We start from the raw sequence: 15,212 nt of genomic DNA on the forward strand, positions 1-15,212 counted from the left end.
GGATGGTCTCGTCTCTCCCTGGAGACAAAAACACACGACAAACAGTGAATACTACGGCACAAAGACACGTTTACAGCTCCTGAGACTGCAGGTCAACAGGTCATGACTCTCCGACTGATGGGGAACATAAAGTCCTCGCAGGGTTTAACGTTTCTGGATGAATTAATGAAGAACTCTCCGTGTTCACTGAAGATATTCAGACTTTAACCGTAATCTTTGTGTTAGTGACGAGAGTGAAAAACACACTTTTAATACACGATGAATCTAAAACTTTTAAATCAGCAGAATCCTTCTGCACGAGAATGAAAACTTTAGATGAGGGTGAAAACAGGAAGGGCCCTCAGATGACCCCTCAGAGCTGCAAGTACAGATGAGAGTTTCCCTTCAGGGACCAATGAGGTGTTGCAGTATTAAAGTTGCATCAAGCAGCCAAGATGACCAGAGAACATCTTCATTAACTCCCTCTGGATCGATACCAGCGAGTCGCTCGTTTTAAAACTCACTTATAGAGGAAAAAGAAAACACAACAGAGGTGAGTGTTCTCAGTCTGCTAACAGGAAGTGAAATAATAATGAGGATGTATGTTTCACGAATAAAACACAGCAGACTGTTTTAACTTTACTAAACTGTTGAACAACGTTTACTCGTGTTAGACGCACAAAAATAAAAAATCAGAGGAGACAAAACACTTTTGTTTATGAAGCCGAACGGACACAAAACAAATCGGTCTAAACTACAAAGACTACACAGAAAATATTATAGTTTGCCACCAAAGATTATAACATGCAAACAACATTCCCTGATTTGGTTTAAAAATGATCAAATCCCCTGATTTACCTGTCTGGAAAAGACCCAAAAGAACCCTTTGTATAGAATACTATATTCTTTTGATCAAATACCTCAATATCAATATAACTGATATTGAAACAGCAAATAATAAAGAAGCTACAACAGTCTAGTAAATTCAGGATATGACATCACTTTACTGTAATGGAGCCTTTAAAACCAGGAAAATATAACAATGACATCACAAATAACTATCTAACCTGTTATTAGTTTATTAGTATAAACTAGAGGTAAAAAAAACTAAAATCACCTTTCAGTCGGTCACTGATCTCTCTCTAAAATAAGAAGTTAAACTGAAACCTTCACAGCATTTTTAATACAACTATGAATCCAGTTTAAAGACTCTCTCACCATCACGTTGACCAAAAACATCTAAGTATGATACAGTACCAGTCGACTCAATATGATCTCAAATTACTTACTAATAAATCAAAGTTTTTTAAAGGTTTCCAAGCAGAAAAAAACAATAAATCCTGATGATTAATATAAGACAGACATGCATTTAAAAAAAAAAAAGGAGAGAATGGATGGATGGATGGTTTAGACAATAAAAAATGAGGACTCACATTTAATAAAAACTTTGTCCAAAACGGACACTTTGAAATCATGAGTCTGTGATTAAAAGATTTATTTTAAAAGAAGAAAGAAGCTGAGTCATAAAAACATAAAGACAAGAATATGCATATTTAATTTGATTAGTTTGATTGATGGCTTTAATAAGCTGCTGCCGAGTTACCGTACACACACACACACACACACACACACACACACACACACACACACACACACACACACACACACACACACACACAGTTCATACTCTCACCATCAGGTCGACCTTCAACAGGTCAATAAATTAATATCCAATGATGTGGTGACATAAACAGACGGGTAATAACTGGAATGAAAGGATTTAGATTTGTATCGTTTGTTGTGCAGCTTTTACGTCACACAGGTCAAAGATGTAAGAAAGTATTTTGCTGATATTCATCATCTGAAGTAATAACAATGTCTTGTTTGTTCCCTGCAGAGTTTACAGTCAGCAAAAATTAAGAATCCGGGAAGTAGAAGAGTTTCGATGTCTCGCTCCCGCTGATGTTTCAGCAGCGTTGACGTTCGCCAACAGAAGTTTTTGTAACAACAGAAAAGGTCACTGTACTTTAATAAATGACATTTAAACTAATAGTGTTCATGAAACCAGCTTCATTTGTCGTGAAAATTCATATTTTGGGCATTCTTTGGTCAAATAAAACAATCAGTAAATGTACTAAAAATGTATGAAAAGATGTCACATTTAAAGAGATTCACATCTGAAGATTATCAATTATATTGATATTCATTATAAAATAAGTGCTAAATTCACACTGTCGAGACAAAACGGCCCAAAATACGAGGAACATCTTCAGTTTTCTGTTTTATCATCTAAGTGAGAGCACGAAACATTTATGAAGCCAAAAACATATCGTGATTAATTCTCGTTAATCGTGAGGTTTATCATTTTATCCAGAATCGTGCCGCCTTTGAAAAGAGTAAAAAAAAAAAAAGTATGAAGGTTGCAGCAAAGAATCAGATTAAATCAGAAGGCTCCGATTCCACCGTGTGTTTCTGGCTCTGAGGCTCATTAAGGCCAAACATCCCATCTGTGATGTCACTGGTTGATTAAAATCAACTTACAGCCCGACGTCCCTCTGAAGAGAATCAACGACCGTTTGTTCGGCTGCCAGGAGCGCCGACATCGGAAAAGTCCCCGTTTGAGGACACCAGCCGCGGTTTTCCCAACATGGAAGAGAGTTTTTTTATTTCCAACACTATCAGATGACAGAAGGTCGGACTCATAAAAACCCTGCCGTGATCTCACGTCTCTTTGATTCCTGTTGTTTTGTAACTCCGGAAATTATCCGACCGATCAGAGATTCTTTCCAGCTGAGCTTCACTTTCCTTTAAACCGCTAACCTGCTGGGCTTTTTTTTTTCGGTCGCCATGCCAACGCCACATGGAGGCCAGCGAGCTCGTGATAGGCGGGTTTTTTTCTGCGTGTACACATTTTTATGATGTTGTCTGTCAAGAAGAAGGAAAGATTGAAGGTTGTTATTAAAGAGAGACGATGCAAACACGATGACGTCTTTAAAATCTCTCAGCTGCTGAGAAAAGATTCTTTCAACGTGGACGGGAGGAACCGGGAATCGAACCAGCGACCTTACAATCACTGGACGACCTGCTCTCCTGTCGGAGCCACAGAAAGTTCATTAAAAGTAGTCTGAAGTGTTTATAATTGTAGTTTTGAGAGCTCCATTTCAGAATAAGTCTTCTCCTGCCTTGAAGTGGATGTTTTACAGATTCTTTTATCTGTTTCGAACTAAAGCCGCTCAGATGAAGACGAAGATGCTCATCAGGGAAAGCAGACTGAAATTTACTAGAATTAAGTCAAATGATCTGCCTGAGGAAACACTAAAAGATCCATTTATACGAAATAAAAAATCAACGACAGATTTTCTCTGGTTTCTGGAAGTCTTGCGTGCTGCGATGGTAAAACAGTTATTCAACTTCTTACTGTTTCTTTTCTCAGTTTTGGATTATAATCATCACATTACATTAAAATACCTTTAAAATGATATAAATCTGACAGGGAAGCTATAGTAGGTTAGTTGCTGAGATAAAACACTCTGGTGTCGTAGCTACGAGTTATAATGGCCGGTTTAAATCCAAATATAAGATTATTTTACTTGATTAGATCCACATATTTTGCAGCGCACATTTAGGAGCAGATATTTGACACATGCAACGAGATCCACGTCCCAGAGCGCTTTTATTAAGTGACAAAAAAATATTTATATCATCAAAAACCTGCTGATAAACTGAAACAATAGCGAGAGATGCTGGTTTTCCTCGGAGCATTAGTTTGATTAGTAAACAGCCGAGTCGGATGAAAAATGAAGTCACGACAGCGACTGTCTGAGTGATTAATTTGACCGCACACCAACGGCTTTCATGAAAAAGATTCTTGTGACATTTATTGCAGGCCTCCATCTTTTTTTCTTCTTCTACACTGACAGCTGAGGCAGAAACAGAAAAGAGGAGGGGATGGGGGGGTTTCAGATGGCTTTACTGGAAGCAACAGGAAGTTAAATACTATTGTTACGTTAAACTGAAACACTGCTGAGCTAATGAGGCCAAAACACAGAAACAAATAAGAGGCGTCGGTTCTTTCTGCGTTATTTTTCCCTCCGACGCCGATCTGCTCTCCCGTGTGTTTGTTGGGCCTTTTTTCTTTTTCTTTCTTCGACCAATCACAGCATCACAGCGGTCGCATCGCGGCAGGAAGTCCACGTGTTTACTTTGAGTTAAAAAGGTAGAAAAATGCTGCTGGTTTTTTTTTTCATGGTGGAAGTTCAGAGGTTTAAAAGGATTAATGGGGTTTATTTTAGTTTAGTTTGTTGGGTTGTGACGGCTCAATGAAATAAAGTATTTGCCGGCTACATGATCTCATTGCTTTATTTCCTACATTTTGAAACGACACCCGTTGATACTTCAAGCTCTGCTCCAGCGAGGGTCTGAACTCAAACTAAAGCAGCAGAACACTTTCTCTCATTAACAGAATAATTTTTTTTTTTTAAATTAAACAATTAAACAAAAAGCAGCTGCTGTCAAGTTTACGGGATGACTCGGCAAAGAAAAATGAGAAGCTTCTGATGTGGATTGCAGTCTATGAGAGTTAGCGGCTAATCAGTGAGAATTAAAAGGCTTTTGATTTTTCAGGACCATTAGGAAGGATCGATATCTGATCTCCGTCCTCGGGGCCCTTCAGCGTCGGGCCGTGGTCATTAGTATGGGACACACACAAACACAAACACACACACACACACACACACACACAACTGGAGGATATTGAGGTTCTGATGTAATTATGAAGTCTAAATGTTCCTGTGTTAATGCAGTTTAAACTGCCGGCACTGGAGATCCATACTAAGTCAATAAGTAGGACATCAGACAGGAGACACTGTGTGTGTGTGTGTGTGTGTGTGTGTGTGTGTGTGTGTGTGTGTGTGTGTGTGTGTGTGTGTGTGTGTGTGTGTGTGTGTTTAAATTGTCACTGTGATTATGATGTGTTCATATCAAGTGGAGAACGGAGCGTGACGTCCCCCGCTGGCTGTTTTAAAGTTTCCGGTCTGACATCTTGTCTCTTGTGTGTATGTTAGTGACGGTGTCTGTTCAGCCGACCTTGTGATACTTGTGTGTGCGTTTAAATCCAGCAGCGACGTCACCCATCGATCAATAAGTTCACTTCCTGTTTAAGAAACTAAAGACACACAACAGGCTTCAGTTCACCGGTGGGGCAGCTGATGGTCACACTCTGCCCTCTAGTGGATAAAAGAAACTCTGCAGCTGATCCAAGAATCTTTGTCAGAAAAGGACCAAAACATTTAATCTAATAAGAATATCCAAACAATAAGTAATGATTGATCACACATTCATTCTGCAGCAGGACAACGAGCCCAAACATCACAAACTACCACGTTCAGCCAGCAGGAGAACAAGAACCCCTCATCATAGAGTCCGTCTGGATTAGAGAGACAGAAAACACTGAGGAGGTTTAACTTCTAACCTGGATTTGATTTAGTTTTTTCCATTTCCTTAAATCTTTGATTTTCACTGATATTCATTCGATCTATTTCCCAGCCTGAATATGTGGTGTGTGTGTGTGTGTGTGTGTGTGTGTGTGTGTGTGTGTGTGTGTGTGTGTGTGTGTGTGTGTGTGTGTGCGCTCAGAGGGACGTACTCTTCATCGTCCCGGCCTCCTCCTCGTCCTCGTCGTCAGAGTTGATGACCATGGTGCCGAGGTGCGACTGCAGGGTCCCGGTGTCCTCGTGTTCGATCATGGTCCGAGCCGTGCTGCCGAGGGAACTCGATAGCGACCCGGCCGCCCGGATGGTTCCCAAGTCGCCGGTTCCCGCCCGCACCATCGTCCCCTGGTCCACCTCGTCCTCGTCCTCAAAAACACACAGAGAAGAGGGTGGAGTCAGTTCACAGGCATCGAACTCAACAACCCACAGCAGATATCAACTTCTTAAAAACCTCGATTTAAGTCTGAAACGTTAAAAATCAGAAGCAAACGAACGAGTTCCTGTTGCTCGTTTTGTAAACGTTTGATCACGTGACCACCGACGGAGACCGTCCACCCCGACGGTCTCCGTCCACCCCGACGGTCTCCGTCCACCGTCTGGCTTCACGTGTTCCGACTGTTTAACGACGTACCGAGTTGTCCTTGTCGTCGTCGTCCTGCTCCCTTTGCTCCGCCTCCTCTTGTCTCTTCAGGCTGATCTCCATGGCGTCCGTGATGAGCGCTCGGAGGACGGAGTTGGGTTTGGCTGACTTGATGAAGGGATGCTGAGGAGGAGGAAGAGAGAAACGTAAACACTGATGAAGAGGACGGCGCCGAGATGTTTCTCATTTCCTGACACGTACAAGAAGCTGAAGATAAATCATTACGGCTCTTAATCAGAGTTGCAACCTAGTTTTCACTAATTAAGAAGATGCACTAGAAAAAAAACACATTTAAACATGAACAACTGTAATAATTATGAATTGAATTAATCTTCTGCCACTAAATCGTGTAACTTCCTCTGTTGTGTGATAAAAAATGATGGTTTTGATTTTCTCTGCCTGTTTTCCAGCTTTCTGACTGAAGACACGTCGTCTGCTGTGAATAAAACAGATCCGGTAAAGTCCTTCTACCTGCAACAGCTGAGTGGCCGTCGCCCTGTTGTCTGGGTTTTTCACCAAACACTGTTTCACAAAGTCGTTGAAGGGAGACGACCACAGATCTGGATTCCTCAAGGTCGGAGGAGGGTTGGTGGGAATCATGAAGATGGCCTGGAGGAGAAAGAAGAGATATCAACTGTCTTGTGTTCAGACCTTCCCTCTTTCTTTCTGTTGTCTTTACACACACACACACACACACACACACACACACACACACACACACACACACACACACACACACACACTTCCTCACCCTCATCGGGTGGATGTCTGCGTAGGGCGGTTTGCCCTCGGCCATCTCGATGGCTGTGATTCCCAGAGACCAGATGTCGGCCACGCAGTTGTAGCCGATCTCCTGAATGACCTCCGGCGCCATCCAGAACGGCGTCCCGATCACCGTGTTCCTCTTCGCCATCGTGTCCTGAGGACGAGAGAGGAAAACAGTAAAAAGGTGGACAACGTCTTTACAGTTATGATGTTGTATGACTTGAATATTTCAACCAGGTCTGTGATGTCAAATCTGTTTTCAGGTATAAAACTATGTCATGTTTTCTTCTTTTTTTTTACCAGTATGACACCTAAACTAAGAGCTGATATCACATCCCAAATAATTGTTTTAATAAATCTTTGCCTTCCAATTTGCTTTCTTCCCTTTGTGCTGTATTTATGTTGAACTTCCAGAAGTTTTTAACTAAATTTGTGTTTCATAGTATTTCACTTCCACCGTTCGTTCAGATGGAACAAATTATTTAAATTTTCCCATTTAAAAACACATAAAATACATCGAACACAAGTCTACATTAAATATTAGTTTATCTTACTGTGTTAAAATAAATGATCTAAAATGAGTCAACATTAAATATGAGCTGTTCGTACCGTGAGCTGTCCAGCGACTCCGAAGTCGGCCAGCTTGGCCTGCCCCTCCGTGTTCAGCAGGATGTTTCCCGCCTTGATGTCTCGGTGGATCTTCCTCCCGAAGTGAAGATACTCCAGACCCTTCAGAGTCGACTGCACGATGGCGGCGATCTCCTCTTCTGTCAGCTGGAAGACACGAACACACAGAAAGAGAGATCAGGAGAGAGAGAGAGGGACGAGTTTCATTGTGGATCTTATTATTAAAAAAAAAAAAAGTCTGATGATGAATATGATGCATGATAATGACGGGATGTTGTTTGCAAACATGGCAGATAAACCTCAAACTTTCCAATCAAAGCAAAATGCAAAATCTGCAAGATGAGCAGCTTCAATATTCAATATTCATGTAAAAAAAAAAAACTTTTAAATGATTCAGATCCGAATTCAGATTTTTTTTAAAGTGTCACTCACATCGAAGTGGTTAAAATCAACTGCAGTGTGTCGCATCTGTCTGTGCCACTCTCACTACATTCACAGTGTGTGTGTGTGTGTGTGTGTGTGTGTGAGAGAGAGTGTGTGAGAGAAGAGAGAGAGAGAGTGTGTGTGAGAGAGAGAGAGAGAGAGAGAGAGAGAGAGAGAGTGTGTGTGTGTGTGTGTGTGTGTGAGAGAGAGTGTGTGTGAGAGAAAGAGAGAGAGAGTGTGTGAGAGAGAGAGAGAGAGAGAGAGAGAGAGAGAGAGTGTGTGTGTGTGTGTGTGTGTGTGTGTGTGTGTGTGTGTGTGTGTGTGTGTGTGTGTGTGTGTGTGTGTGTGTGTGTGTGTGAGAGAGTGTTAAGTTACCGTCTTGTTCCGTATTCGGATGATATCAGAAACTGATCCGGCGCCACAATATTCCATGACGATCCACAGGTCACTGTTTTTGAAGTAGCTGCCGTAGTAGCGCACCACATGTTCACTGAAAACACACACACACACACACACACACACACACACACACACACACACACACACACACACACACACACACACACACACACACACACAGAGTTAACATCGGTGTGTAGTCCGCTGCTGTTCCTCGTTGAGACGAGGTTTTATATTTCATAGTTGAGACATCCGATCAGTGGCAGGTTTACACCAACAGTCTGGTCCAGTGAGTCAGAATAATTCACCACCAACCAACAGACCGGGTTTCCCCCCTAAAGGCTTTTATTCTGAAGGAGGAGCTGTTAGCTTTGGAAAGAAAACAAACAAACAAAAAAACTGATAAAAGTTTCTGATCTTTATTCCAGAAGCTGAAAAGAACCAAACATTTACATCCAAACTTCTCTTATACAGGACTGTTATTTTTTTTAAATTAAATATAAAATGATCCATAACTCAACAGGTCAGTAAAAAGATGATCTGGAGAACTGACCACATAAACAGGGAAGTTCCTGACGTTGTTAAATCATATTTAATAACATCAACGACGTCTACCTGCTGCACTGCTGCATGATGGAGATTTCCTTGATCATCTCTTGGAGATCCGACTCCACAGGAACTTGTTTGATGGCCACAATCTCTCCGGTTTCTTTATAATGAGCTTTGAACACGCAGCCGTACGACCTGCAGACGGAGAGGGAGGTTCAACATCACCAGTTGAACGAGCCTGTGATCAATAAATCAATAAATCGATGGTCGCTCGTCAATCTGTCCGCCAGAATACAACCGTAGTCATCTCTAGTAAAACCTGGAATGTTTGCTCCAGGCAGCAGGAGGCAATTTAAATGATATAAAATCAGTTTTCTTTTATGATTTCAACTTGAAATAAGCACAAATCATTTTCTTAAAAAAAATTATTATTTCTAATCGTCAAATAAAACCTTCAGTTTCAAGTTCTACAACATGTTTAAAAAGAAATCATTTCCTGATGATAAAAAAACACAGAAGTCTTCACTGCAGAAACGACAACAAAGAATCACTGATGTCACGATGAGGAGCGCAAATGGAAGAAAGGAAATTGGATTTATTTGATTTCAGGTGTTTTGGCTGGAGATGGTTGTGTGGGACAAACGTAGGATTTAATTCATGTCACAAAAAGCTTCAAGGACTCAAATGTTAATTTATTGTCTCAGGAAACTAGACTAAAAAAGATTTCTCTAGAGATGATAAAAAAACTGAAGCATGAGGAACGAACAGCTGTAAACATCTGGCACTTTGTGTCCCATAATGCAGCTGGGTTTGTTTTCATCTCCACAAAAAAATAGAGAAAACTATCAAGTTTCCTCCGATAAACAACTTTGAACATAACCGTTATGAATATAAGTCATATGGACACCAGGGCTGCTGATGATCGCTCATTTTGAAGAAAGAAACTAAACACAAAGACGAGCTGGAGGATCATTGAACTGTTCGAGAAATGACAGGCAACACACACACACACACACACACACACACACACACACACACACACACACACACACACACACACACACACACACACACACACACACACACACACACACACACACACACACACACACACACACACTCACAGGAAGGGTGTTGAGAAACAGGAAATGAAGAGGCTACGTTTATGTTGACAGGCAGCAGAAAGGGGGCGGAGCTTCACGGCCGATGAGGAAGGAGAAGAAATGAGATTCAGCGAGATACCGAGACGGACAGAATGACTAACAGGAAGTATGACAGTAAAACTGATTAATGCGAAACACTATGATGCCGTTTAAACGCAGACAGACAGATTTGAAAAAGTCCAGTTCTCAGGACGGTGTGAGGCGTCCGTCTCACTCCCGGGGTGACAGAGTGAGCGACTCACCCTTCACCCAGCTTCTCCAGGACGTCGAACACTTCCTCTGGCTGCTTGGTGAGACTGTCCTCGCTCAGCTTCTTCAGCTGCCTGTCAGGACACAGAGGAGGAGGTTGGTGGTGAGAAACCAGGGCAGGACAGAAAAACAATGAGCTGAACATGCTCCTTTATCTGAGACGATATTTCTAATCAATCTTTAAATTAGACAGAAAGTCACAAACATTCTCATTTGTTTCGGGCACATTAATACAGATTTTTTTCATATTATTTTTCCAGCACTCTGAATAAAACAAAAAGTTGTCATCTAATATCAGGCAGTCTACTTCAGAAACAAGAAGCAGGCAGAATATTTGATTAATTCTCCTTCTGGTGTCGCTGATCCTGGAGCTTCATCAGAAGTACAGAAACTTCTCCAGATGTTTGAAGTCCAGAGACGAAAATAGTCTCAGAGCACAAACTGAAATAGATCCTAAAGATGTGACGAGGCTCTCCGAGGAAATATTAAATGAAGTTACTGCTGCGGTACTAAAAGGCTCATACCAATATCTATAATAATAATAACATATAAACTAAGACCTGCAGAACCAATGACATCAGCTGTGTCGAGTTTAGTGACAATTAAGAATTAGCATAAACCAGCCTCACGTGGCCGTTGGACGTTCAGGTGCATCTACTGGTGTGTTCATACAATATTTAATCTTTAATCTTAATATTTAATCGAGTGAAGTTAATACGATAAGCTTCCAGGCTACATTCAAACCTCGGTGTAACTACGAGAAGGTCAACAATTCTGTCTGATTGACAGGTGTGAGTCATGATGATGCTCCGGATGCTATAAAACCAGGAGCGGCGGCTTCTGTAAATAAACTGATGAATCTGATGAGTCACGAGAGATAAAAGTTATCAGAGCTGGACGGAGGTTCTCAAACAAACACGCTCACAACAGGACATTTTAAAAAGAGACTGAACTTCACTTCTGTAACAGAATTCAAACACAAAGCAGCAGAAGCATCCTTCTTCCCGTTTAACCCCCGGCACTTTTATTACCCACAATGCAACTTGATTGCCAACAGTTTGGTCAGAGATGAAGTTTATACGATTTTAAATTTAGTGCTTAAGATGAATTTGTTCCTGCTACAAAAAAAAAAGGGTAAAACGAACCGTTAACACGGTTACATCATCAACAGACGCGTGTTTTACCAGCATCCTGATGAATGGGCAGAAAAGGAACTCCTCAGTTCCTACTGACACACACACACACACACACACACACACACACACACACACACACACACACACACACACACACACACACACACGCACACGCACACACACACACACACACGCACACACGCACACACACGCACACACACACACGCACACACACGCACACACACACGCACACACACGTCTTTTAATGGCCTCCGTGTTATGAATGTCACCATTTGTTCCTGATTGTATTTAAACTTTTTATGATGTTTAACTTCTGTGTTTAAGTCTTATTTCTAAATTAACTTGTTTTTTTTTTTATATACTTGGAGCTAAAAACACAACAAAGACCAGACATGTAATTTAATGAGCGTGACGACTCTTTAGGTTGCCGTCATCATCAGCGGTGAGAAAACTGGGATGTGATTTGTTGGTATCCATGACAACACAGTTTCAGACAATTAATGATTCGCTATCAATCAATCTGCCAATTTATTCTTTGATTAAACCGGTTAGTGTTTTGTTTTATAAAATATCAGAAAACTGTAAATAAATAAATGATAACCTCCGATGATGACCTTCTCAAATGTTTTGTTTTGTCAGATCAATACTTAAAAAACAAACAATATCCACTTTTCGATAAATGCAGTATACTTTGTTAACAGTTTAACAAAGAACAGCAGAAAATCCTCTTATTTTAGGCAGTTTAAAACAGGAAGTTTTGTGCATTTTTGCTTGAACAATGACTGAAATAGTTCATACATTTAAAAAAAAAAAAAAAGGCTGCCTAAAATGTCAAATTATTTCATCTCTAACCTTAATTATTAAGATTATGGGTCAAAGTACCAAACTAACCCCCAAAGTTACCAGATTTAAACGATTAATCGGCAGGATTTTTAGGCCAATATATATATCTATATCTCTCTCTATATATATATTTTTACCTTTTTGTGTCCATATTTGACATTCGAATCAATTTTTTCGCTGAGCTTGCTGCCTGTAATATAAAAACAAGAAGCAGCTGCCAACATCTGACACGCATTATATAAACAGCATTTCATTAAAGTCTGCGGTTTATTTCTCTCCACTGAGCTTCTCTTTCCAGCGGCACATTTTTGCTCTGCCTCTAAACCACCGCCGTGGTTTCTGACTGCGAACCAAACGCAGCACGCTGAGCTTCTGATGTCTGAATCCTCTCTGAGCCGAGTTAGTTAAACCTGCTCAGATTAAAGCAGATAAACCAGGATCTGCAAACACAGTTGAGGCATTAAACCGGATTTTCAGGCCTTTGATGGAGGATTTAACAACAGATCAGGTCAACACCGGCGCTTAGCTGATTCAACACGATAATAAGTGACGTAAAACATGCTGGTTTCTGAGCTGTAGGTTGGTGGAAACCAACTTTATGAGTAACTGAACCGTAGACTCGGATAAAACGTGGCGTTGAGCTGCTTCTACTTATTTCAGTCCATGAAGTGATTAATAAGCAGAGATGAATCCAGTTATCTTCAAACAGGCTGACAGAAACACACCGAGAGGAAGCTGAATTTCACAGCAGCTGTCCTCCGGAAATAAAAGTGTTTCTTTGCAAGAACAAGCAGAAAATGTAAAACGTAAAAGGACGTGGAAGCAGATCCGACTTAAAGACACAAGGTGTGATGTACTTCTGACAGCAGCAGCGGTGGGAGACCTGTTTACATACTTTACTCCAGTAAAAGTACCAATACCGCCATGTTAACTTACTCCCTTACAAGACAACAACAACAAAACAAACACTTGTATAAAAGTACAGAAGTTTTAGCAGCAAAATGCGGTGAGTTTTTCAGTGGAAGTCCTGGTTCGATCTGATTATTGATGACGTCATTAGATTATTAATAGTGGAGCTGCTTTACACTTTTTATATGACAGCAGGTCGTCAGATGATGACTGAAAGTTATCATCCAAAGAAGAAGTTTGTTTTTTTGTCCGATATATTTTAATCTTTTGAACATTTATTGATCTGAAAAAACGTGAAAGTTTAGAAGGGAAATCCGTTTTTAGGTCGAGATGTTCAGAGACTCCTTCGATGTGAATGGACTTCATCACAGCATCCAGTCATTTCAACAGAGCTCGTTTTAGTCTCCGGATTGTGGATTTGGACCTGATTCCTCAGAGTATTGAGAGTATTGAGCAGAGTATTGAGAGTATTGAGCAGAGTATTGAGAGTATTGAGCAGAGTATTGAGAGTATTGAGAGTATTGAGCCACCAAACTTCACCGAGAAGTCTCGGATCTAAAACCGTGTTTTCATCCTTAGCACCGGTTTACCTGCGGGGGTGACTCCTCATCTGGACCTTGTCCTTGTCCTCCATGTCGTCCTCTTGTCTTCTGGATCGAGTCTTCTTCCGATGCTAACGAGCGGCGCACCGTCTGCTAGCAGCTAGCGGCTAACAGGCTAGCAGCAGCGTTAAAAGCAGCGCGTCTGTTTCGCATGTTGTGAAGCGGCTTCAAACACGGACAACAAGCTGCCGGATCCCCGCCGCCGGCTGCATCCTCCTCCTCCCGCGTCCCGACAACTTCAGACTTGTTTGACGGACCGTCTGGTCGCCGCTCGCTCTGACATCCAACGAGAAAAAAAAAAAAAAAAAAACAGGAAGTGAAGTGAAGAAGGGGGCGCGAACAAAGACGGCAGTGCGGGGGCGCCACCAGCAGGGGGCGCCACCAGCAGGGGACGTCACCAGCAGGGGGCGCCACCAGCAGGGGGCGCCACCAGCAGGGAGCGCCACCAGCAGGGGGCGCCACCAGCAGTGGACGCTACCAGCAGGGGACGCCACCAGCAGGGGGCGCCACCAGCAGGGGGCGCCACCAGCAGGGAGCGCCACCAGCAGGGGGCGCCACCAGCAGTGGACGTCACCAGCAGGGGGCGTCACCAGCAGGGGGTGCTACCAGCAGGGGGCGTCACCAGCAGGGGGCGCCACCAGCAGTGGGCGCCACCAGCAGGGGGCGCCACCAGCAGGGGTCGTCACCAGCAGGGGGCGCCACCAGCAGGGGCGCTACCAGCAGGGGGCGCCACCAGCAGGGGGCGTCACCAGCAGGGGCGCCACCAGCAGGGGGCGCCACCAGCAGGGGGCGCCACCAGCAGTGGGCGCCACCAGGCGCCACCAGCAGGGGGACGTCACCAGCAGGGGGCGCCACCAGCAGGGACGTCACCAGCAGGGGGCGCCACCAGCAGGGGGCGTCACCAGCAGGGGGCGCCACCAGCAGGGGGCGCCACCAGCAGGGGACGTCACCAGCAGGGGGCGCCACCAGCAGGGGACGTCACCAGCAGGGGGCGCCACCAGCAGGGGACGTCACCAGCAGGGGACGTCACCAGCAGGGGACGCTACCAGCAGTGGGCGCTACCAGCAGGGGGCGTCACCAGCAGGGGGCGCCACCAGCAGGGGGGGGCGCTACCAGCAGGGGACGTCACCAGCAGGGGACGTCACCAGCAGGGGACGTCACCAGCAGGGGGCGTCACCAGCAGGGGACGCCACCAGCAGGGGGCGCCACCAGCAGGGGGCGCCACCAGCAGGGGGCGTCACCAGCAGGGGGCGCTACCAGCAGGGGACGTCACCAGCAGGGGGCGCCACCAGCAGGGGGCGTCACCAGCAGGGGCGTCACCAGCAGGGGGCGCCACCAGCAGGGGGCGCCAAACACACGCACAGTGAGGAGCGGAGGAAGACGTCACGTGTCCTCTTCTTTAAGCGCTGCTGTTTAAC

The 15,212-nt window shown here is 43.5% G+C and overlaps 1 protein-coding gene across 1 annotated transcript in view; it reads right to left on the reverse strand.

The window, feature by feature from the left end:
* The window catches only part of LOC138629145 (serine/threonine-protein kinase 3/4-like), a 19,464-nt gene extending 5,376 nt beyond the window's left edge, over positions 1 to 14,088 (reverse strand). Inside the window, exons 1-10 of the mRNA XM_069712660.1 lie at positions 13,783 to 14,088; positions 10,277 to 10,357; positions 8,938 to 9,066; positions 8,299 to 8,413; positions 7,483 to 7,647; positions 6,860 to 7,027; positions 6,580 to 6,717; positions 6,100 to 6,231; positions 5,624 to 5,834; positions 1 to 18 (exon numbers count right to left, since the gene is read on the reverse strand). The exon at positions 1 to 18 is cut by the window's left edge and continues 134 nt beyond it. Of these exons, the coding sequence (XP_069568761.1) occupies positions 1 to 18; positions 5,624 to 5,834; positions 6,100 to 6,231; positions 6,580 to 6,717; positions 6,860 to 7,027; positions 7,483 to 7,647; positions 8,299 to 8,413; positions 8,938 to 9,066; positions 10,277 to 10,357; positions 13,783 to 13,826 (1,201 nt within the window). The 5' untranslated portion in view covers positions 13,827 to 14,088. The remainder of the gene's footprint in view (positions 19 to 5,623; positions 5,835 to 6,099; positions 6,232 to 6,579; positions 6,718 to 6,859; positions 7,028 to 7,482; positions 7,648 to 8,298; positions 8,414 to 8,937; positions 9,067 to 10,276; positions 10,358 to 13,782) is intronic.
* Between the last annotated feature and the right edge of the window lie 1,124 nt (positions 14,089 to 15,212).

This window comes from Brachyistius frenatus, unplaced genomic scaffold (assembly GCF_029030835.1).
Source record: "Brachyistius frenatus isolate BFR_SWC_R1_liver_20210118 unplaced genomic scaffold, ASM2903083v1 Contig_111, whole genome shotgun sequence".
NCBI classification, from domain to species: Eukaryota; Metazoa; Chordata; class Actinopteri; family Embiotocidae; genus Brachyistius; species Brachyistius frenatus.